The 23,893-nt window shown below is 41.7% G+C and overlaps 2 gene segments (V, D, J or C); both read left to right on the forward strand.

Annotated features, from left to right (window-relative positions):
- Positions 1–6,915: 6,915 nt before the first annotated feature.
- On the forward strand, positions 6,916–7,434 carry LOC134482282 (T cell receptor alpha variable 22-like). The segment is given in 2 exon segments: positions 6,916–6,967; positions 7,139–7,434. Coding segments are annotated over 2 exon segments (348 nt in total).
- A 15,192-nt stretch (positions 7,435–22,626) lies between these two features.
- LOC134482283 (T-cell receptor alpha chain V region PHDS58-like) lies at positions 22,627–23,185 on the forward strand. The segment is given in 2 exon segments: positions 22,627–22,776; positions 22,872–23,185. Coding segments are annotated over 2 exon segments (360 nt in total).
- The last annotated feature ends 708 nt before the right edge of the window (positions 23,186–23,893 follow it).

The raw sequence follows: 23,893 nt of genomic DNA on the forward strand, positions 1-23,893 counted from the left end.
AAACAGTCACCTTTTAATGTAATTTTATTCCATTCGGTGTATACATGTGTATAAGCATGGAAATGTATGTATGTGTGAAGTGTATATATATATATGTAATATATATATTATATATGTGTGTATCAGTGTATATGTATGTGTGTATGTATACAAGCTTAAATGTGTATAAGTCTAATAATGAGTCAAGCTGAATCACATGTAAGTTTGATGATTGCATTTACACACAATCACTTGCATGTTTCTAGAAGAACCTGAAACAAAATAAAATGAGGTAATTGTGAAGGAATGGAAGGGAATGGAGCCGCAATAGTAACTGAACAGAAGGACTTTATCCAGAATTGGCTATGCAGCTCTCTATCCTCTCAGTACATGAAAATTTCTCAGTTTTGGCTTCATTTTTTTCTGCTTCATTTATTCTTGGTCTTTCTCCTCTGCCTATTTCCCATTTTCTCTTTGATCTAAATGTTAAGTCAACACTCACTCAAACCTCTCAGAAACACGGTTTCTGTGTAGCATGAGCTGATTCACCTGACAAACTTGACTGTCTCCTAGGCTGTCCTCTCTCTCCACCTGAGAGCAGAACAGGCCTGCTGTGGAGAAGGCTGTGGTGGTTATGGTGAGTGGGTTAGAGAGAAGGCGTCAATCCTTCCACAAGGACAGCAGGGGAAACGTGTCCTATGTTGTCTTCAGCATTGGTGGTTTCTGATTAGAGTTTCCCAAAGTAACATGAGCTGTAACTTTAATTTTTCAAAACTATTTTTAATGATGGACCTTGTATGTTGATGTCTATATGAAGGTGAGGGTTGACTCAAGTTAGGTCAAGGCCATGACTGGACAGTAAATATAAGGCAGAAGCAAAGCTTTTGAAGGCAGAGGAGAAGGGGGAGGAGTGGAGAATCAAGACGAAGATGGAGAAGGATGACCCAGATCTGGGTGTCTTGAACTGTGAAGGTAGTTGGGATGGATTTCTGTAGGCAATCTATGTAGAGCTTATCTATGTAGGAGGTTTATATCCTTATCAATTGGTTGTGAGTTCATTGGGAGGATGTATTGTGGATTGAGAATTTAATATATAAATCTGATTTAAAAATTACACTTTATTGAGTCATGATTTCACTGGGTTGTTGGGAGTATGAGCAGAGTCTGAGGCAGAGAACCATGATAGGCCAGCCCATGCTGGACTTCTAGAGCCCTGATTTTACTGGGCAGCTGGAACCAGAGAGTTCACAGCTAGCAGAGAGCCACCGGGAGAGATACTAATTAAGGATAAATTATGCTTAGTTCCATTTGGCTCCCCCTGTTGCTGGAACTAACTCTAGAGACCAGAGTGGCAAGGTTCCACTTGGAAGGGACTGCAGACCCCCAGGTTTAGAGAGGACTTGAGTGCAGTGTGGCCTCTGAGATAAAGATAACCCGCAGTGTCATTTGGTCCCATGGGTGCTGGCACTAGCATGGATAGTTCCTTTTGGCCCAATGAGGCTGGAAATTGTGAGAGAGCAACTGCCAAGGTTAGAGAGAGCCCAGAAGAGAAGCACAGGGCGGTAGGGGCAGGAACCGGTTGCAACACTTTTTATTACTGCAAGTGTTCTTAAATGTTTTACCCTCCCTTTTAGCCTACCACCCACCAGAGGTAGTGGATAAAAAAGGATACAGGGGAAGTGGATCTGTTTAGAAATGGTTCTTGAAGCAAATCCTATCTGCATTGTCAAGAAATGAGCAGTTCAGTTCACAGGTCAGCAGCTCAGCCCACTTGGAAACACTTCACGGATACTCCAGCAGTCCAGTTCAGTAGTGTCAGGATAGCATCAGCAGTGGCACAACCTAGTAGGAACAGCCAGGCCTCAGCTGAATCTCTGTGTAAGCAGGAGAGACCAGGATCACCAGGAATGTCAGGGAAAGTTCTTGGCTGTGCTTCTATGGGTGAAGCCAAGATCAGCCAAAATGTAAGACTGAGAAGCATTTAGCTATGCAAGCAAGCCAAGCAAGCTTCCGTCACTGTCTGCTGAGTCCTTTATGTACTCCTCCAAACACCATGTGTCCTCCATGGGTCTTGCCTCGATAGGTGCGTCCATCTTAGATGACATCACTCTGCCAATCATCCTGAGTCTGAGGAAGTAGAAAGAAATAGCAACATACCGCCAGAAGTTTTCTAGTGCAGTCCTGAAAAATGGAGTTCAACTACATAGTGTGAGGCAGACCAATGCATGCATATCATTAACGAATCCTTCATCATCTGTTCTTTCACGTGCTTGCTTCAGAAAAAATTCTTTCACCCGTGTCTGCTTCAGAGAAAGATTCCTTCATGTGTTTGCCCCAGAAAAACATTCTTCAACACAACTAACTTTTCAAAGACCCCTTAAGTTTCCACTTCAGTGTACAAAGAATTAAAGTTTTGATTCATTCAGAAGATCTTTTTTTGATAAACATTTATACAACTTTTACATTTGGATACAGTTTTAATACGTCAGTGTTTTTGGTAATCTCAATTTTTTTCTTTTGTTGTTTTGACAAAGACTTCATTGTTCTCTTTGGCAAAATGAACTGGAGCATCTGCATACAGAACTGTATTTCAGTTCTAATGATGAAGTCCATTGTTGAAACTATGTGCATATATTGTTACACATAAATATGTATTTGTCAAGCTGTTTGAAGGTGGGATGTGTAACCTGAGATGTGTCCATAACGCAGTGCAAGGCAAAAGCAGAGGCTACAGCTGCTGCTAACGTGAGAAAGACTCAATTGTTTGTTAGTTGTTTGTTGTGATGGAGCTTCATGGGGTTTAGGCTGACATCAAGTGAATTCAATTCTTAGCTCACAATGAGGTTGAGCTTCTGATCCTCCTTCCTTGACCTGCCAGTTGCTGGGATCCCAGACATGCCCCAGCATCCTCAGCTGAGGCTTATGAGATTGCAAATAAAAGTACAAAAGGAGCAACACAAATTTGAGATTTTATATCAAACAGAAAATGAGACATGAAATACTCTATATTTCCTGTTAGTCTGCACGTATAATATATGATTACGATTTTTTAAGAAAACACCAGGCAGCATCAGCTCCAAAAGGAAAGCTGAAGGAGAAGTTTAGGATGGCGAGTGATGAATTCAACAGGATGGACCAGGGTGTTCAGGGTATATGCTTTTACCATGAATGGAGTGTGCTTTTAGTCTTTTAAAAATAACTTACGTGTTCATTAACTTATTCAAATACTAAGACTATTAAGTTATAAAGGGCAATTAAATCTTCCCACCTTTTCATTTTTATAATAAAAAAGGTGTATAAAAATATACACCTTTAATTAACTTTGCATCCTAACTGCAGTTTTTCCTCCCTCCTCTTCTCCAGTCCTCCCTCCCTCCACATCCATCCTCACCCCCACCAATTCCTTTTCCCTTTAACTTCAGGAAAGGGGACGCCTACCACATGTATCAAACAGCCTTGGCATATAAAGTTACAGTAAGGCCAGGGTAGGTTCATCTTCTCCTGTTGAGGCTTAAGGAGGCCACTCACTTTAGGGAAAGAATCCCAGAGGCATGAAAGAGAGTCAGACACAGCCCCTGCTGCTGCTGTCAGGAGACCACCCACATGAGGGCCAAGCTACACAACTGTCCCATAAGTGCAGAGGGCCTAAGTGAGTCCCATGCAAGCTCTCTGGTTGATGGCACAACCTCTATAAACACGATGGGCCCAGGGTAGTTAATTGTATAGGTTTTCTTGTTTTTTGACTAGTATTGCTCCTACTGTCCTTCCTGCGCATCTTCCACAGGATTCCCCAAGCTCCACCTAATGTTCGGCTGTGGGTCTTTGCATAGGTTTCTACTAGTTCCTCCATGAAGCCTTTCTGATGATGGTTATGCTAGGCACACCTATGGGAAGCATAGTGTGTCAAGTGGGCAACCTCATGGCACGGTTATCAGGCTGGACTGGTAACTGTTTAGGAATCCTTCATTGTCTGCTCCATCTGTACCCCTGCACATTTTGTGGGTAGGAAAATTGTAAGTTGGAGGTTTTGTGGCTTGGTTGCTGTCTCAGTCCCTTCATTTGATGTCTTGCTTTGTTACAGAAGATGGCCAGTTCAGACTCCATGTCCTTCATTGCTAGGAGTCTTAACTAAGATCATTTAATAGATTTCTGGGAGTTGCCATTGCCCCAGGTTTCTAGCTCGTTCCGGACATCCCCCTTCAATTCCAATTGTCTGTCCCGTTATTCTCTCTCTTTTTCCTCTCTCAATGTGATCATTTATGTTTGCTTTCCTACCCTCAACCTCATTCAATCCCAGCTCCATATCCACCCACCATGACTATTGTATTTCCCTCTCTCAGTGAGAATCATGTTTCCCCCCTCCCCCATTCATCCTCCTTGTTACTTAGCCTTATTGTGTCTGTGGATTGTAGCATGATTCTTCTTCACTTCATGGCTAATGTCCACTTATAAGTGAGTCCACACTGTGTTTGTCTTCCTGAGTCTGGACTGCCTCAGTGCGAATGATTGTTTTTCTTGCTCCGTCTACTTTCCTGCAAGTTTCATGATGTCATTGTTTTGAAAACTGAGTAATACTCATTTGTGTACATGCACCCCATTTTCTGTGCTGACCTCCCATCCCTTCCCAGCTACCTCTGTTCTTCTTTCCTATTGTTCCCATTAACTTATGCTTATCTTGCCCTTACTTTCTCTGGTGCTTCTCCCCAACCCCGTGTTCCCCTTTGTACCTTTCTGGCCTCTGTGGTTACTCCAGGTTCTATCTGTCCATCTGAAAATGTAGAGCTGGGAGTCTCTGCAATTTCCACTGCAGTCAGCTCAGTGTCGGAATGTGTGGTCTTTGTTTCTCTGGGTCTCAGTCAATTCATTTGAAATTATCATTTCTAGTTCCGTCTGCAAAATTTGTGGCGATGTTTTTCTTTACACTGAAAAATACTCCAGAGCTTATAAGTGCCACATTTTCATTCTGCACTCACCAGGAGGAGGACATTAGGCTGTTTCTATTTCCTACTTCCTGTGAGTGGAGCAGCGATGAACAAAAGCAGGAATCTGTGAGGCAGGATGGAGAGTTCTTTGGACGCACACTGAGGTAGAATAGATGGATTGTATGCTACATCTGTCTTTAGGTTTTTGAAGATTTTCCACAGGATCCAGAGCAGCTCCACAAATTTTCAAGTTCCCTCACAATGAATGTGGGTTCCTTTCTCCCAACACCCACCTCAGCATTTGTTGTCAGTTGTTTTAATTTAGACGTTCTAACTGGTGTAAGTTGAAATCACAAAGTTGTTTTAAATTGTGTTCTCCTAATTACTAAGGATAATGAGCAATTTTGAGATTTTTAAAGCCATTTTTGTTTCTTCTATGGAGAACTCCATCTAGACACTCTTGTCTTCTGACCATTGGCATTTCCTTCACCAGGAAGTAAAGGGCTGGTTTAATGAGGCTTGTGGAGATGGCCTGAAGTCACATTTGTTGGTGGTGTCAGTCCACTAGGGGGCACTGCAGGGTTCCTAGAAATTACTGATTCTTAAGATGCCCAGAGGTCTGAAGGGCTGAGCTGAGATACAGTACATAAGTCAATCCACTCACAAAGCAAGGAATAGTGGTGATGGTTCAGAGATATACAGACCCTTAGCTCCTTGTCACTTAATAGAACCACAGATATCCAGAGCTGGTTCACTGGATCTCATATGTGTATAAATCTCTTTAAAGAACAATTCTCTGATGAGATGTAAACAAAACAGAGTCTCCCTGAGGATGGACACACAAGAGCAACTTTTATCACTGTTTTTTCTGTATCTTAGAATTTCATCTATAATTCCATAAAATAACATACTGTGGTGTGTGTGTGTGTGTGTGTGTGTGTGTGTGTGTGTGTGTGTTGTATTCTAAACTGGAAAGAAAAAATAATTGCTTTTTTAAAAAGGAAAACTAGAAGATATAAGGTATGGAAACTAGAAGGGAGCGAGCCTCCCTGAACCTGAGCCGGCGTCCTTAGCTGTGCTTCCCTGCAGAACCCAGCAGAACAGCAGAGCAGACGTCCAGAGACAGCAAAGAAACCAGGGCTGAAACAGGGCATGTCTTGTTCTTCCTATAACCAACAAAACTGTGCTGATGATCTTAATTGCAAGATATTCTTTTTATTCGGTGTAGTAGATTATATGCTGATTTGCCTGATTGTGTAATTTAAGAGTCCTGCCAGGACTTCCTTGTGTATGTCTTTTCTATTGACCACACAGCAGAAGATGGCCAGCACACAATGCCTTATCACTTAGTTTGAACATGTTTTGTTTTAATGGTCCTTCGTCCGTATTTTATAGTTTCCTGTCTTGTGGTGTGTGTGTGTGTGTGTGTGTGTGTGTGTGTGTGTGTGTGTGTGTGTGTGTGCGCGTGCGCGCGCACATTTCCTCTTTGTTAATTTTCATTTACTTCTGTTTGAGGGCTGTTTGTTTAAGTGTTTGCTTTCTAAAGAGAGAGGAAAAGAAAGGGCTGGACTTGAGGAGTTGGGAAAGATTTGGAGGTGATACAGAAGGGAAGAGAATGATCAGAATACAGTGTGTAAAAACCATTAGGCCAGAAAAGGTCAAACAGTCTCGCTAGGACTCTAAAGGCTCCGCTTTACACACTGAGCCATTGGTTTTCCTATTGGCATTCATCATTAATGTGTTCCCGTTCCTCATACATTTCCCTCAAACTCTCTCATATTACGTGTTACATTAGAAACACAGTGTCCTGGGCTCTACATCAATGTCCTCCACAGTCCTGGAGCAATGACAGTGCAGAGTCATGAGGTGCAGGTGGGTGGAGTTCCTCGTTCAGATGAATGAGGGAGCTCAGTGACTCAGAGAGAACCTGTAGTCTGTGAGCACAAGTTGTCTGGACACAAGACTGACCCCCTTCAGAGCTGGAGAGAAGACATCCCAGCAAGTGGACAGGGCCATGGAGAGGAACCTGAGAGCTGTGCTGGGGATTCTGTGGGTGCAGATTTGCTGTGAGTTGTGCTAAGCTAAGTTCCTATTAGGGATTCTCCAGAAATGTCGGTGGTGGAGAGGGAGAAAGTAGATGAAAATCTCCTGTGCATTCTTCCTCATGGGTGTTTCATGGGGTATTGATATGGGTAGATACCTCTCCCCATTCTGATTTCTTTTTCTGTTTCTAACAGGGGTGAGAGGAAATAATGTGGAGCAGAGTCCATCATTCTTGAGTCTACATGAGGGAACCAATTCTTCTCTGAGATGCAATTTTTCTATTGCCATGACAACTGTGCAGTGGTTCCTACAGGATCCCAGGGGCAGCCTCATCAACCTGTTCTACCTGGCTCCAGGAACAAAGGAGAACGGGAGGTTAAAGTCAACATTCGATTCTAAGGAGCGCTACAGCACCCTGCACATCAGTGATGCCCAGCTGGAGGACTCAGGCACCTACTTCTGTGCTGCTTATGCACAGTGCTCCCAGTAAGCCTGCAGCCTGGCTCCAAACTGCAGCTGGGTGTGCAGCTACAACCCCTGCCCTGGAAGACTCTGTAAAAGGCTTCGCACAGCTGTGGCCTTATCAGATCTCCACCAATTACAGAGAAGATGTGAGGAAACATAACATCTTTGCAGAAGTTCACACTTAGATTTACCTAAATTCAGACTTACGAGACACTGACTGCTTGTATGTCCAATGCTCAGAATCATCATCAGCCCGCAACATTAAAATACACACTCCGTTTTACTAAATGCTTGTGCTAACGTCACAAAATAACCCCACTCTCATATATACTCCAAACAGCAGCTGAGTGTGCAGCTACAACCCCGGCATGGATGACTCTGCACGAGGCCCAATCATTTGGGTCATTTCCTTTGATCAGAAACAGAAAACATTGTTTCTGTCCTTTGTTTAGAGTGCATCTGCCCAAACTTCCAGATAATTTGTCAAATATGAAGTTGATAAAATTGTTAATATTTAGATCTAATAAATTAAGCTGTAGGAAAGCAGAGTAAACTAATCTTATTATTTAATCAAGACATCATTTCTACCATGTCCTTGTATTTAAAAATCTAATACATTTCATTATGTAATATGAAACTAATATTTCACATAAAAATTATGAGAGCTGAAAGACAAATGACTCACTAGAGAGAGAGATATTTGCAATTTGTATCACAGTTGTATTTATAGCAATTGATTCTTCTGAAATATTTATACATTTGCAATGTAATATATATATATAAATTTTCATTAAAACTATGTTTTCAAAAGAAAACTGAAAATTTTCTAAATATCACAATAGGGGATTAAGTCATTATATCATAATTAAGTGCGAGACAATTGTTTTTCCAAGTGGTGGCTGAGTTCATATCGCAGTTGAAGGAACCTTGCTTATCCTAGTCTCTGTAAGGAACTACAGACAGCCATGCCATTCACTCACTCAGGTATTGTCTGTCCATTGTTCTTGTCACTTAGAACCAGGAGCTGAGTGGCTATAACAGTGAGTTGATTGATCGAAACATCTCCTTTCCTGAGCTTCACTAACTAATTTACCCCCTTGTGATTCACTCACATTCTTCCCCAATGCAATTGTATTTTGAAGTGAAAATTTCTGGTTCTTTGGAGACTCAATTGTGACACGTGATGCTTTGCTGGAAGCTATCTTATGAGAGAATTCTTTGTTGAAGCAGACATGTGAGAGGGTGTTTTGCTGGAGTGGACACTTGAGAGGTTTTGTGATATTTGGAAGAGTATGAATGGTACCCAATAAATAGTAAGAGAACACTCTTGCATTGGTATGCCTTGAAACACTTCACCTGTCTTCACTGGCCAGTCTTCTCTTGGTGTGCAACACTTAGCAGGGCTTCACTGGGCTTCACTAAGAACACTCTTGCATTGGTACACCTTGTAATGCCTCATCAGTCTTTGTTGATTGATCTTGGTTTTCCTGATTTTATAGAGAAATGTGCTAAAGAACTTCTCGTGGTATTCTGGCTGCTTCTTCAAATTTCTGCAGACTTGTGCCGATTTGACAAAGCCTCACTCATGGTTTCTGCTGGACCGAGCTGCTGTTGCTGGACCCCATTACTGACTCATGTTTGATGTTTGCTATTGGACTGGATTGCTGAGATCCTGAGAACAAAGACTGGAAGCATCTCAAAGAAAGACTTCTAAACAGGTCCACATCCTTGCCTTAGTAACCATCTTTCTCTTTTCGTTCATGGCCTAGAAGGGAAGTTGAAATGTTAAAGAACTCCAATTAAAGGAGGTTTTGAAAAAATCCAAGCCTACACATGGTGCTCCATGTACGGCACCATATGTTAAAAAATTATAGCTGATTGCTTTCCCAGTCCTGCTCCTGGAATGATGACTCTGAGGCTAAATATCTATTAATAAATTCCTAGGCCACAACCTTTGGCTCATTCCCTGACTAGCTCAGAACTTATTTATCCATTTAAACTATCCTGTGTCTGCCATGTGGTTAGTTACCTCTCCTTCAGTCCCTGCCTGTTTCTTCCTTCATTTCTCCTCAGCGTCTCCCTTCTAGTTCACGTCCATCTCCTAGGTCCATCTCTCATCTCACCCCTCTCACCCCTCTCCATGTCTCCATTTGATCTCTTGGTATTTCCCAGAATTCTCTCTTCCTGCCAGGGTGCCACCTCCTATTTCCTGCCTCAGTTCATTGGCCATCAGCTTTTTATTGACAGGTGATGTTTATAAGCGATTCTCTCTACAACCCTTGTTTAAAAAACAGATTATCTGAGCTTCCCAGATGATAAACAATTCCTATGTACCAGAAAGATTTATGAAAGCGTGTCTAGAAGTGGTGTCATTACAGTGGCAGCCTTTGCAGTAAGAATTGTTGGTTCAGTCATCTCAGCGAGTTCCCAAATTGCAACCACCCTAATTCTAGTTCCTTTATAGGGTATGACTGTGGAATTAGATGAGATGGTGATGTGGCAATTAGGTGTAGACAGGGATCCCTGATAAGGCGTTCTAACTGATCTTGCTAGAACTTTTTCCTAATCCCATTCCTGATTATTTTGTACTCAGAAATTCCTGTTTAATATACAAATATGCCTGAGTATTATAGATGACCATTTAAGACTTTTTCTAGTCAAGACATAGAATTGAATATTGAGAAGCAATATAAATGTTATAGTCTCTGTAAATCATTAAAGTAAAATAAAAATTAACATTAAATAAAAATAGAAACCTAGAGAAGGTTTTATTTATTGAGAAAAGCACTTTCTATTCTGCTGTTCTCATCGACCGTCATCGTGACTGTGTCCCTTTCATCCCATGCTCTCAGAAGGTCTGTGAATTCTCACACTTAAAGTTGGTAATGCCCATTCTCTTTTTAAATCTGGTTTACTGTAAATAGAATCAGTGTGATGCACAATTAACTTCGTCCTGTTATAGTCATCTGTCACCTGCTCCATTTCCTGTACTGACTCTTCGAGATCTTTTTCTCATTTCTTGTTTTTGAATTTCAGTTTTCTCATTAGCATCCATTAAGGTCTGAACTTCAACCAAATATTGAACAAGTTTACACTTCTTTTTAGAAGTGGCTGTCACTGTCTTCTCTTCCTGATCAAAGGGATTACTTTTATGAATCTACATATTTCTGGTCCTCAGTAATGTCCGACAAAACTGTTGTTGATCTTCTTAATTAGCTGTTTCCATTTTCTGCATCCCCATTCAAAGAACCAAGTTTGCATTAACATTTTTCTATTCAACAATTTTCCACATTCTATAAGTTTTTATCTTTTTATTGCAATTGTTTTTCAAGTCAACAAATTTCATCACATGAAACGAGTACCATGTCCACCTACAGACTACTAGACTATCTTAAATTTCACTTCTTTAGTCTTTAGTTGACTTTCAAATTCTTCTCCAGAATTTCAACTTCTCCAAAGCCAGGGCTGCCTCTTGAGCTGTCACCTTCATTAGTGACTGAATAATTATGAATAGATGTGCCATGTTTGCTCCATCTTCATATTTAATTAATTTATTTCCACTCTTGATGAAGCAATCAATAATTTATCTGCCAACTTCTTGAAGTGGCAGGTCATCTGGATCAAATCTGATGGTTCTCAGTTTATATTAGTGAGCATCTTAAATCCTTTCACTGTTTTTCACCTTCTACACTGAGGTTTGCAAATGGTTGCAGTCACACATTGACAACAGCCCCCTCTCTAGGTTATCTCTGGCTCAGTCTCTTCCTGTAACCTTCATCACACACTCAGGTCCCACCCACTCTGACTGAACAATCTAACAAACGGTGGCTTGTAGGTGACACATTTCCCTTCATAAATATTTTTATATAAATTACAATGCTGAATTTTCAGTGTATAAGCTAATTTTCCTGAGTACAAATTCTGTGTTTTAAAAGGTTGTTTTTTTCTGGATCTGCAGAGAGAAACAATTTTTTGTTTTACATCAGGTATCACAAGCTTTATCAGTTGCGAATCTGAGCCAAATTGTTGCCCCTGTGAAGAGGGTACATAACTCCAGAAATCTTGCAAGATGAGACCATCAGCGTGACTTTTGCTCCTATATTAATAATCAATATGCCATTCTCAGGTTTTTAAAGTTGCAGGGTACATATATTTCTTATAAGAAAGGTGTGTTAGATTTAGTGATTGAACACCCCCTCCATAAAGGAACATCCTGCCTATCTCTGCTTAGGCTACAGAGTCCACCCCCACATCATATCACATATGATCATTATTTTTTAGCAAATTATATTTTATTTGACTATAAATATTAATCTCCCAATGATCCACTATCAATCCCTTTATGTTGTGGGAGGTTTAGAAATGTGGTTAGGATCCTGTCTGATAATTCAGGGGCCCACGGTCATGTCAGTGAAACAGCAGGTTTGTTAGATGCATGAAAATGTGAATGAATGGTCTTAGGTTTCCATATTATGTGACACTTTCTCCCAGTCCCATTATTCTCTATGCCTGACACTACTTTCTTTGGATATTTTCTATGTTCAGTAGCACAAAAGAATTTCAGAGACTGAAAAATTCAGAGAAGTCCCTTATCCAATTCCATTACAAAACAGAAATTATGAGAAAATTATTCCAGACTTCCTCATTAGCATTATGTCTCCACTTCATTCCTGCAGGAACAATCACCCTGTAGAAAATCCACCATTTTCAGCTCTGAATGCAGAATCTGGAAAGGAAATGTGTAATCTGTCTGATCACAAGGATCAACAGCTCAAATCTGTGTAACATGCGAATTTTGAGCAAGCAAGAATCAGGCTGCACCCTACTGCTCTTTTTGTTTTTAATTGGAAGTGGATTTTTTTCATGCAATGCTTTCTGCTCAATGTTTCCCCTCCCTCATCTCCTTCCAGATCCTCCTCACTTCCCCACACAAACAATTCCATGCCTTAGTTCTCTCTGTTTAGAAAATATACAGGCAAACAAACAAACCAGAATAGAGATTAGATAACAAGAAAATCACACGAAGCACACACACATGTGATACCCATGCCTCCATAAAGAATCCATAAAAACCAAACTTGGAAAATATAATGTACAAGCATATGACGCCTCCCTTAAACAATGACCAGATAAAGCATTATGATAAAACATCTTGAAAATTTGCCCATCGGCCACTGCGCATGCTCTTCAGTGTGGTTTGTGAAAGTGAGTCTTAAGTGAAACTCTCGACAAAACTATTTTGTGAGCAGTTGTTAATTGGGGATGGTTTCTGGATTTGAGAGGGCATCATGTTGACCTCCTATGATTGACACTGGGACGCTGTCTTTAGTGGAGCTCTAGAGACCCTGTGTACACTGCTTGCCTTCCATCCCCACTGCTCTTCAGTAACAACAGAAACGACAGAAAGCCCACATATACATGGAAGCTGAACGATGCTCTATTCATGATAACTCAGTCGAGGAAGAAATAAAGAGAGAAATTAAAGACTTTTTAGAACTTAATCAAAATGAAGTCACAACAAACCCAAACTTATGAGACACAAGAAAAGCAGTGTTAAAAGGAAAACTCATAGCGCCAACTGCCTCCAAAAAGAAACTGGAGAGAGCATTCACTAGCAACTTGACAGCATACTTCAAAGCTCTAGAACAAAGAAGCAAATGCACACAAGAGGAGTAAAAGGCAGGAAATAACCAAACTCAGGGCTGAAATCAACCAAGTAGAAACAAATGGACTATACAAAGAATCAACAAAACCAGGAGCTGGTTCAATGAAAAAATTAAAAAGAGAGATAAACGCTTAGCCAGACTAACCAGAGGGCATAGAGACTGTATCCAAATTAACAAAATCAGAAATGAAAAGGGAGACATAACAAAAGAAACTAAGGAAAATCAAAAAATCATCAGATTATACTACAAAAGCCTATACTCAACAAAACTGAACAATCTGGATAAAATGGACAATTTTCTAGACCAAGATCAGATACCAATGTTAAATCAGGATCAGATCAACCATCTGTCACATATATACATTTACGTATGAAAATATCACATATATACCTTGCATGTGAAACACAATAGTTATGATATGTGAGATTTAAATATAAATATTATCAACATTAGTGTGTAAATATACTTTTCTGGATTTCCAAGTCCAGGAACCCATTTAACATGACATATTGTATGTTGTGAGTCTGAGTATCTCATAGGATAAGAGCACTAGTCCTTGCTTGTTAGGGATGCAACCATGAGGTGCTATTAGATCTCAAGTATTGGGGAGAATGCAGAGAATTCTCTTTGGTGTATGTTGATGGTTCAGGCTTGGGGAAGAAGCAAAGGTGATTTTTCAGTGGCTGAGGGGTTGACTCTAGAGCTAGAATTATTACTAAGAATGAACAACCAATTTGGAGCAGAGACTGAAGGAAAGGCCATCTAGAGACTGCCATACATGGGGATCCATCCTACATGCAGTCACCAAGCCCAGTCACCACTGGGGATGCCAAGAGGTGCATGCTGACAGGAGCCTGCTATAACTGTCACCTGGGAGGCTCAGCCAGAGCAAGACAAATACAGAGGGCAACACTCACAGCGAACCATTGGACTGAAAATGGTGTCCCCAATGGAGGAGTTAGGGGAAGGAATGAAGGAGCTGAAATGGTTTGCAATCCCATAAGAAAAACAACATTATCAACCACCAGATCCCCCAGAATTCCCAGGGACTAAACCACCATCCTGAGAGTACACAGGGATGAACCTATGGCTCCAGGCACATGTGGAGCAGAGGATGGCCTTGCTGCATCAGTTGGAGGAGAAGCCTGTCAAGGCTGGATGCCCCATTGTAGGGGAAAGCCAGGGCAAGTGGAAGGGTGGGAGGGAGGGGTGGATGTATGGGGAGCACCCACATAGATGCAGGGGGTGGGGGGATAGAATGGGAGGGTTCTGGAGGGGAAACTGAAAGGGAGATAATATTTGAAATGTAGGTAAAGAAAATATCCAATAAAAATGAATAAAAAACTAAAAAACAAAACTAAACTAAATAAAACACAATGAACAACACCCTGATAGCTGTATCATGCCCGCTAGTCATCGCGATCTACATTGGCTTTTACCTTAATTGGGAAGAACAATGGAGACATGTTTCCTACATTATTGATATTTCTGTGGCTGTATTGTATGATGAGTTAATATTCTAGGGCCACAGAATAATCTATGAGACATCTAGGCATATGCTATCTCACTCAGGTTTTCTCTAGCTACTGTAGAAAAGAAGACGTCTGTAAAGTGATGGCCTCACAGTCTTTCTCCATCATTTCCATCTCTGCATAGGGATGAGCTAAGGTGAGCAGGTGGAGAGCAGCTCCACTCCATCCTGAGAGGCGAGGAGAGGACCAGTACTCGCATCAGCTGCACTTGTGTAGACAGTGCCCTGCTCTCTTTCCCTCGGTACAAGCAAGAACCTGGGAAGCATCCTAAGCTCCTCATTGACATTCGTTCAAATATGGAAAGAAAGCAGACCCAAAGATTGATAGTTTTACTGAATAAGAAAGCCAAGCATTTCACTCTGCACAAGCCATTGAGACTCAGCCATGTGCTTCTGTGCCGAAAGTGCACACTAGTCAATGGCTCCTGTAGTCTGTCCTCAAACCTGCCATGGGGCCTGGAGCCCCATCCACATCCTGTGTCACAGGCCTTCCAGTGCAGGTTTAGCCATGGGTTCCTTTTAAGTTGCAGCTACAGTGCAGACATAAAAACAGAAAATTCCAATGTCAGTTATAACTCAATCCATTTAGGACAATTTTCTCTATCCTTCTTTTTAAAAATAGTTTTAAAATTGAAATATAATTTTAATGCTTTCCTCTGGCAGCACATGGAGGCTATGAGAGAACAGAACTCATTATGCTGCAGAGACAAAAAGACTGTAGCTGACTCGGCCCCATGTGGAACGTCTACATCCCACACTCTCCTCCCTTGGCTCAGAAGTCATCGAGGAAGAGGCTGTGGACAAACTGTGAGAGTGGTGGATGACTACACAGAAGCAGTGTTTCCTGCACATAGTAGGGCAGCTGCACATGTGAATTCACAGAGGTTGACAGTACACACGAGTCCTGCAAAGGATCAAGCCAGAAAGATTCCATCGCAGAGAAGGAAGATGGACGTACCCACCTTTTTTCATTAAAGGTTCAGCTCCTGGTGCAAAGATTACCTTCCAATGAAGGCCACATATCCAAGAGTACATGGGCAGTGCAGCCTATAACACAAAACTTGCTGAGTTTTATTTTAAATGGGACGATGGGACACAAACTGGAGTGTTATACAAAAGTGGATAAATCTTTTCAGGACTGGAAGGAGCAGAGGATAATAATCAAAATTCATTGCATAATATTCTGTAAGAACTAATAAAAATCAAAAAGTACATAAATTATATCAGAAGTCTATTTGTGTGTGAACATTCTTTCATGTACACTCGCCACACTATATACGGTAGGACACACATAGTTCAGTGACACTAGTGATTTCAGCCATCCAATGGGGACTTGAGACCTACCTTCTTTGGGTGTGGTTCCAAGTTTATTTACACTGTGTTTTCCAGAACTCTGTGGTGCAGGTTGGAGGGAAATCAGCAGAGGGCGCTGTCTCTTCAGATGTGGTTAACATCTCATTCAGGTAGTGACTTAACATGACAGACTCACTGTGCAGACAGAGGTCCTTGTCTCTGAGGGAGGAGTTTGAGGAGATCCTCCAGAGGACTTGCCCTGTGACTTTGGTGCACTCAAGGACCAAGTGTCATTTCTTCTATGAACATGCTTCCTGACACCTGCTCTGTTCTTGTGCTCCTCCTAATGCTCAGTAAGTTATGTTCAACTCTAAGGGTTAATGATGTCCGTTTCTTACAACTCTAGAAGTCTTTAGTGCTTCTTCTCAAATAAAAAAAGTAATTCCTCTGTACTTAGGTGTTTATGTACTTATTTGTTCATTTTTTATTATTTATTTTCAGGGAGGAGCAATGGAGACTCAGTGACCCAGACAGAAGGCCTGGTCACTCTCACAGAGGGGTCGCCTGTGATGCTGAACTGCACCTATCAGACTACTTACTCAGCTCCTACCCTGTTCTGGTATGTGCAATATCTCAGTGAAGCCCCTCGGCTACTCCTGAGGAGCTCCACAGACAGCAAGAGGACCGAGCACGCAGGGTTCCACGCCGCTCTCCATAAGAGCAGCCGCTCCTTCCGACTGCAGAAGCCCTCAGCACAGCTGTCAGACTCTGCCCTGTACTACTGTACTGTGGAGACACAGTGAGGGAGACGGCAGGGGAAGCTGCACATGAACCAAGGGTGCAGGAGGGCTGAGGGGGAGGCTCTGTGAGGGAGCCTAAGTGCTTTCACTGAGTGATGTTTACCTGGTTTCTTGAAAACATGAACAAATGTCAGATCAGATAACTAGAAATCTAGGAATTGCTGGATATTCTAACAGGGTAGGATAGACATCAGTGCAAAAAAGAAAAGAAAAAAACAGAACAAAATAAAAAACCAACCAACCAACAAACAAACAAACCAAAACACGATTTGATTACCTGACATAATTGTTCTCTCCCTAGAGATCTCTCGCAGGAAACATATCTGGGAAAACCCTGATTAGGATTTATCTCTACGAAAATGTCTTACAAAATTCAGTGGCTTAAATTCTCTTACAATCTTTCGCAAATCTCCATTAATTCATAACCTAATGAGGAACAGAGACTCTAGTCTTTAAATATTTTCTTCAGGCTCACTCCTTAAGTTATTTATATTCTTCCTCTCCTTGATCCATAAAACAGAGAATGTAGCCCAAATTCTGGACTTGCTTGCTTATCTATGACTGTGAAGTGACCATGTTCAAGACAATCTATTAACCATAAAAACAACAATGCCAACCAACCAGGGCTTCCACGGACTAAACCACTACTGAAAGATTCTACACGGACTGACCCAGGGCTGCAAATGCATTGGTAGCAGAGAATAGCCTTGTTGGGGCACCAGTGGAAAGGAAGCCCTTGGTTCTCCCAAGGTTGGACCCCCAGTGCAGGGGATTATGGGGGGCTGAAAGGGGGATGTATGGGGGGAATACCTGTATGGGGGAGGGGGAGTAGAGGGGATGGGAATTATGGATAGGAAACCAGGAAGGGGAATAACCTTTGAAATGTAAGTAAAGAAATATATCGAATAAAAAATTTAAAAAAAAGAAGAGACCAGCATCATTGAGATGAAATCTTCTGGGAAATGTCTTCTGACAGAATGAAGAAGTTGTGATTCAGAGATAGCCAAGGTTGTACCTTGTGCTGCAGCTGTATTTGGCTCATGTAAGAGTCACTAAAGTGTTCCTGGTTTTAAAGTCATGAAGAGCAGCTGAGGCATAGCGCTGTGAGAGGTCATGGCAGGCTATTGGTGAAGGTTCAGACTCAGTTGCAGTTGATGGCCCAGGACTGAAGGAGTCATGCAAAGGATTTGAGGCTTGGCATGATGAAGAGAGCCTATGAGAGACTATTAGTGAAGCAAAAGACCTTAGTGTATTGGAGATGCCAGTACCATGGGATGATCACCAAGAACAGCAGCAACACTGGAGTGGATCAACCTGAGCTTAGAGTGCTACAGAGGTCAGAGCTGGAGAAGTGATTTAGCCTTTGGAGGAGCCCAGAAAATCATATGTTGCCTAGGAGACCCCAAGATGTTTGACATGCCATATTCATGGGCAATCTGTTGAGGAAAGCTGCTAACAGGGAGTGGAACCAGCCCAGGAGAAAGAAGTTTGTTGCAGTCAACAAAGATGATAAAGGAGCTGGAGATCTGAAGACCACCTTGACATCAGACATGGAGATGGCAGAGTTTGAAGTTTGCCCAGCTGGTTTCCTGTCTTGTTTTGGGGATTACGGTTAAGTGATTGGATGAATCTCAGAAGAGACCTTGAACTTAAACTTTTAATATTGTTGAAACTGCTATAGACTATGGGAACTTTGGAAGGTGGACTAAATGTGTTTTTTTTTATTATGCTGTAGGTAGATATGGCCCCCACAGACTCAGGTGTTTGAACAAGCCTATGGGGATCAGGGAGTGGAATTTGATTTGTATATGCTTAGCCCAGGAAGTGGTACTATTAGGAGGTGTGGCCTTGTTGGAGTAGGTGTGGCACTGTGGGCATGGGCTTAAAACCCTCATCCTAGCTGCCTGGAAGTCAGTCTTCCTCTAACAGCCTTCAGATGAAGATATAGAACTCTCAGCTCTGACTGCATCACGCCTGCCTAGATGCTCCCCTGTTCCTACCTTGATTGTAATGGACTGAACCTCTGAACCTGTAAGCCAGCTCCAAGTTAATGTTGTTCTTTATAAGAAAAAAAGACAACCTATTAGAAAGCATTTAACTGGGGGCTTGATTACAGATTCACATCCTGGTAGGGAGTGTAGTAGCAGTCAACCAGGCATGGCACTGGACCAGTACCTGAGGCCTTCAACTTACCACAAAGAGGGAGATGTTGGCTCCAAAGCTCACCAACAATGACATGGCTCCTCTGACAAGACCAACCCTCATGATGATTTCTAAACAGACTATCAACCGGGAACCCAATTCTCACACTTTCTGACTGCCTTCACTTGATGAACTTTTCATGAAATACAGAAAGACTCCATGTATAAGAAGAGCCAAGAGGTGTGATCACAAGATATGTCATGGTCTTGAATTTTTTATTGCATATATTTTATTTACACTTCAAATGTAATCCCCTTTCCTGGTTGCCATCCATGAACCTCCTATCCCATTCACCTTTCCTGATCTTCTATGAGGGTACTCCCTACTCAACCACCAACCCCTTCCAACCTCCCTGCCCTGAAATTCTCTTACACTGGGGGGTCCATCCTTGGGAGAACCAAGGGCTTCTCCTCTCATTGGTACACAACAAGGCCATCCTCTGCTACATATGCAGCTGGAGCCATGGCTCTGTCCATGTGTACACTTTGGATGGTGGTTTAGTCCCTGGAAGCTCTGGTTGGTTGGTATTGTTGTTCTTATGGGGTTGCAAACCCCTTCAGCTCCCTCAATCCTTTTTCTAAACTCCTCCAATGGGTACCCCATTCTCAGTTCAATGGTTGGCTGCCAGCATCCACCTCTGCATTTGTGTTCTTTTAGTGTCTGTGTGACATCTGCCCAGTATCTTCTGGCTTTTGTAGTCTCTGGTGAGAAGTCTTGTGTAATTTTGATAGGTCTTCCTTTATATGTTACTTGACCTTTTTCCTTTACTGCTTTTGATATTCTTTTCTGTTGTTGTTTTGTTCATTGGGTATTTTGACTACTATGTGACAGGAGGAATTTCTTCTCTGGTCCAATCTATTTGGATTTCTGTAGGCTTCTTGTATGTTTATGGGCATCTCTTTCTTTGGGTTAAGGAAGTTTTTTTCTATACTTTTGTTGAAGATATTTACTGGCCCTTAAGTTGTGAATCTTCACTCTCTTCTATAGTTATTACCCTTAGGTTTGATCTTCTCATTATGTCCTCCATTTTCTGGATGTTTTGGGTTAGGAGCTTTTTCGTTTCACATTTTCTTTGACAATTGTGTTAATGTTTTCTATGGTATCTCCTGCCCCTGAGATTCTCTCTTCTATATTTTGTAATCTGTTGGTGATGCTTATGTCTATGACTCCTGATCTCTTTTCTAATTTTTCTATCTCCAGAATTGTCTCCCTTTATTATTTCTTTATTGTTTTTATTTACATTTTTTGATCCTGAATAGTTTTGTCCAATTCCTTCAACTGTTTGGTTGTGTTTTTCTGTGATTCTTTAAGGGATTTTTGTGTTTCCTCTTTAAGGGCTTCTATTTGTTTACTTGTGTTGTCCTATATTTCTTTAAGGGAGTTATTTATGTCTTTCTCAAAGTACTCTATCATCATCATGAAATGTGATTTTAAATCTAAATCTTTTTTTTTCTGTGTGTTGGAATATCCAGGATTTGCTTTTGTGGGAGAACTGTGTTCTGATGTTACAAAGTAGTCTTGGTTTCTGTTGCTTAGGTTCCTGTGCTTGCCTCTTGCCATCTAGTTTTCTCTGGTGTTAGCTTGTCTTGCTGTCTCTGACAGTGGATTGACCCTCCTGTAATTCTGTGTGTCAGCACTCCAGGTCTGGGTACAGAGAGATGGGTCACAGGGTCAGCTCAGGGAGCAGGCAGAAACTGGAAGGATCCTGTCCCAGACTGCTCCAGGCTTCCTGTGCCCAGACAGCTCCAGGTGGGTTCCTCTAGGGCCAGGAATATGCGCAGAAGTGGTGGTGTCACCTGAGCTGTCAGGATTGTCGACACTTCTGAGAGTCCAACTCTCTTCCCCAAGGGATCTGGGTACAGTGTACTATGAGAAAAGGGTGAAGGCCATGGTCTTGAATTTTAAATTGTATTCTAAAAGTAAAAGATTCTGAAGACTGTTACTCAGCAAATACTCCTCAATTACAAATTTTGTTTACCAGGTGATGATAAAGTGTCCATAAATATATTTTGGATCTGGCTAGGATGCATGACTGAGTTGGACTTATTTAAGTGACCCATGGCCTTTAGCTAATGCTGGTTTATATTTTGAGTATTTTCTCCTTGGCTCCTTAATTCAAAAATCACATGTTTGTTTCCAGACAGTGTCTGGTGTTGGAATGGGTATCTCAACTCCCTACATATGCAGTTGATATGTTTGGAGAGAATTCTGTACTTCTTGTGCTGTATTTAGCACAAACTTGCCTCACTGAATGGGCCTGTTAAGGTCTCAATTACATCATTTTGGTTGATCAACTTCTGTCTTATTTAGGGTTTCCATCGCTGTGAAGAGACACCATGACCAAGGCAAGTCTTATAAGAATATTTAATTGGGGCTGGCTTACAGGTTCACAGGTTCAATCCATTATCATCAAGGTGGGAGCAGGGCAGCATCCAGGCAGGTTGGCAATGAAGGAGTTTAGAGTTCTACATATTCTTCTGTAGGCTGCTAGGAGAAAACTGACTTCCAGTTAGCTAGAAGGCACACTTCCTCCAAAAAGGCCACACCTACTCCAGCAAGGTGCCACTCTCTAGGCCAAGCATATTCAAACTACCAGAATCATACGCATGCACACATACATGCTGGGTTCTGCAAATTGCCAAAGTAAACTGAAAGCCAGCAGGAATTGCTGGTCTTTGTTTTTGATGAGTTTCCTTCTTTCTGACCAAGTTTCAATGTGACTCTATCTCCTTCCATCTTCTTCAAGTATTTGTAAACCTGAATTCTTAGATGACTGTTATCTTCTAACTCTTGTGAATTTTGCCTTGTTTGAGGGGGATTTGAAAAAAAACCTGGAAAACACACACACACACACACACACACACACACACACACACCCCACAGGTTCATTTATAGACTAAACACTCACAAATTGCTGGCATTGATAAAGCCCCTCTTCCCCAGGAAAGACAATCACTACAAGAAAAAACAGATGAGAGAAGACCCTTGGGATGAATTTCCTTTTTGTTCCTGAAGTCAAAAAACATATGTATTAACACTGAGCCATTGCATTCCATTGACCCAGAAAAAACCTAATGTTTTTAATCCTGTTTCTTTCCCAGTGGATAGTACCTTAACCAGCCATAGAGGTCTCATAGTTGTAGTTCCTCTAGCTTTAGCAGTCAGCCTTTCCTATCTAGAGTCCTGTCTTGTCATTGACAGTAGAGGTAATCATTGACAGCAGAGGCAATCTAACTCCGAGTGTTTTTCATTGTCTCTGTGCTGCAGGGCATCCACCAAGGGCTATAGCTGTACCATAAAGCCTCACCATCATGGCTGTGCTAGTCATCCACACTCAGTCTGAGACAGTTGCATCTGAAGTCTAGGGTTTAGTTCAAAACCTGGTTTCATAAGGAATATTAACCAGCCATCCATGTCCACCAGATGCTAAACCTAATCCCTCATCATAGATTAGGAAAGGAGCAATGTGTTGTGAAAGTTTTGCTTTGTTTGTAAAACAGGAACACCACAGGAGGCAGAATGGGGAACCTCAAGACCCTTGGTTCCTCATGTGGCCTCCAGAGGGCGCTGCTGCACTCACTACTGTTCCTTCTTCCTTTGAAGATCTCCACCTGCTCACCGCATCCTTCTTGCAGTTGGCTCAGTATTTAGCAAAGGCAAGTGACAAGAATCAGATATTCAAAACTTTCCAGGCTCCTGTTTGCAGCATCTGTTTTTACCTGAGCAGGAGACCTCTCCAGCAGACCCTTCCTCATAAGAGCTTTCAAGCTCTTGCCTTCCTCAGTGATTTTCCTACCTATCCTATTCCTGAGAGTTCCAAGGCTCAACCATGTTCCTGGTGCTCCTCCCGGTGCTGGGGATAAACTTTCTCCTGAGTGAGTACAGCTTCCTTGTGATATCTGCATCTCTGCATTCTGACTGTCCTCACTGAAGACTGCACTGAACTTACTGACCTAATATTCCCTTCCAGGAGATGGCCAAGCTCAGTCAGTGACTCAACCTGATGTTCATGTCACTGTCTCTGAAGAAGCCTCTCTGCAGCTGAGATGCAAGTATTCCTCCTCTGTGCCACCTTCCCTGTTCTGGTATGTCCAGTACCCACAGCAGGGGCTGCAGCTGCTCCTCGGGTACTATTCAGGAGACCCCGTGGTTCAAGGAGAGAATGGCTTTGAGACTGAATTCAACAAGAGTGACTCTTCCTTCCACCTGCGGAAAGCCTCTGTGCACTGGAGCGACTCGGCTGTGTACTTCTGTGCTCTGAGCGCACAGTGTCTGAGTCTGTAGGGGGAGATGAACACAAACACCCATTTCAGGGGATTCTCAGACTCACGATTTCTATCCTTGAGGTTTATGAAGCATCTCTTTGGACTTGGTGAGGAGAGAAGTAAAGTTGAGCAGTCCCAGCTGTCTTTGCTCAACTAATTTCTACCTAAAATATCCACTGTCTGACTTTGTCTCAGAAGTCCTTTGTGTATTTTCAAAATTCTCTAATGTTCAATGATAATTGTTTTTGAATAAAGGAGACAAGAGTTATTGTCCATGAGAATTATTTTCTGAGTGGACATTATTTCAAGAGTGACTAGACGAAATGGCTGATAGTGGAATACCAGAATGTGGACATCAATTTCTCATTTTATGTGTTGCCTTTACAGAAATGATAGGAATGCTCCTCAATTTTTGTCCTAAAATTTGCCTTCTCTACTCAGTCTTTCATGCTGAATTCCTTGTATATTCTTCTTTCAATGCTAAATGTACTGATGAGAATTGGTCATAATATTTAAGTACTTCCATTTCGGAAAGAATTTGTTGCTTGTTAGTTAATATAAAAATTTACCAGAACCAGGAATTCTTAGAAATCTTTCATAATTATGTCATTCCTCACAACCACTAAAAATAAAAGAGAAGAATAATGAATTCTAGCTCATTGGTATTTTTTTCCAAAGCAATCTTCACAGTTATAAATGTATTCTTCTATTGTTGTTGTCACCTTAA

The sequence above is a fragment of the Rattus norvegicus genome, chromosome 15 (assembly GCF_036323735.1).
Source record: "Rattus norvegicus strain BN/NHsdMcwi chromosome 15, GRCr8, whole genome shotgun sequence".
In the NCBI taxonomy this organism is placed as follows: Eukaryota; Metazoa; Chordata; class Mammalia; order Rodentia; family Muridae; genus Rattus; species Rattus norvegicus.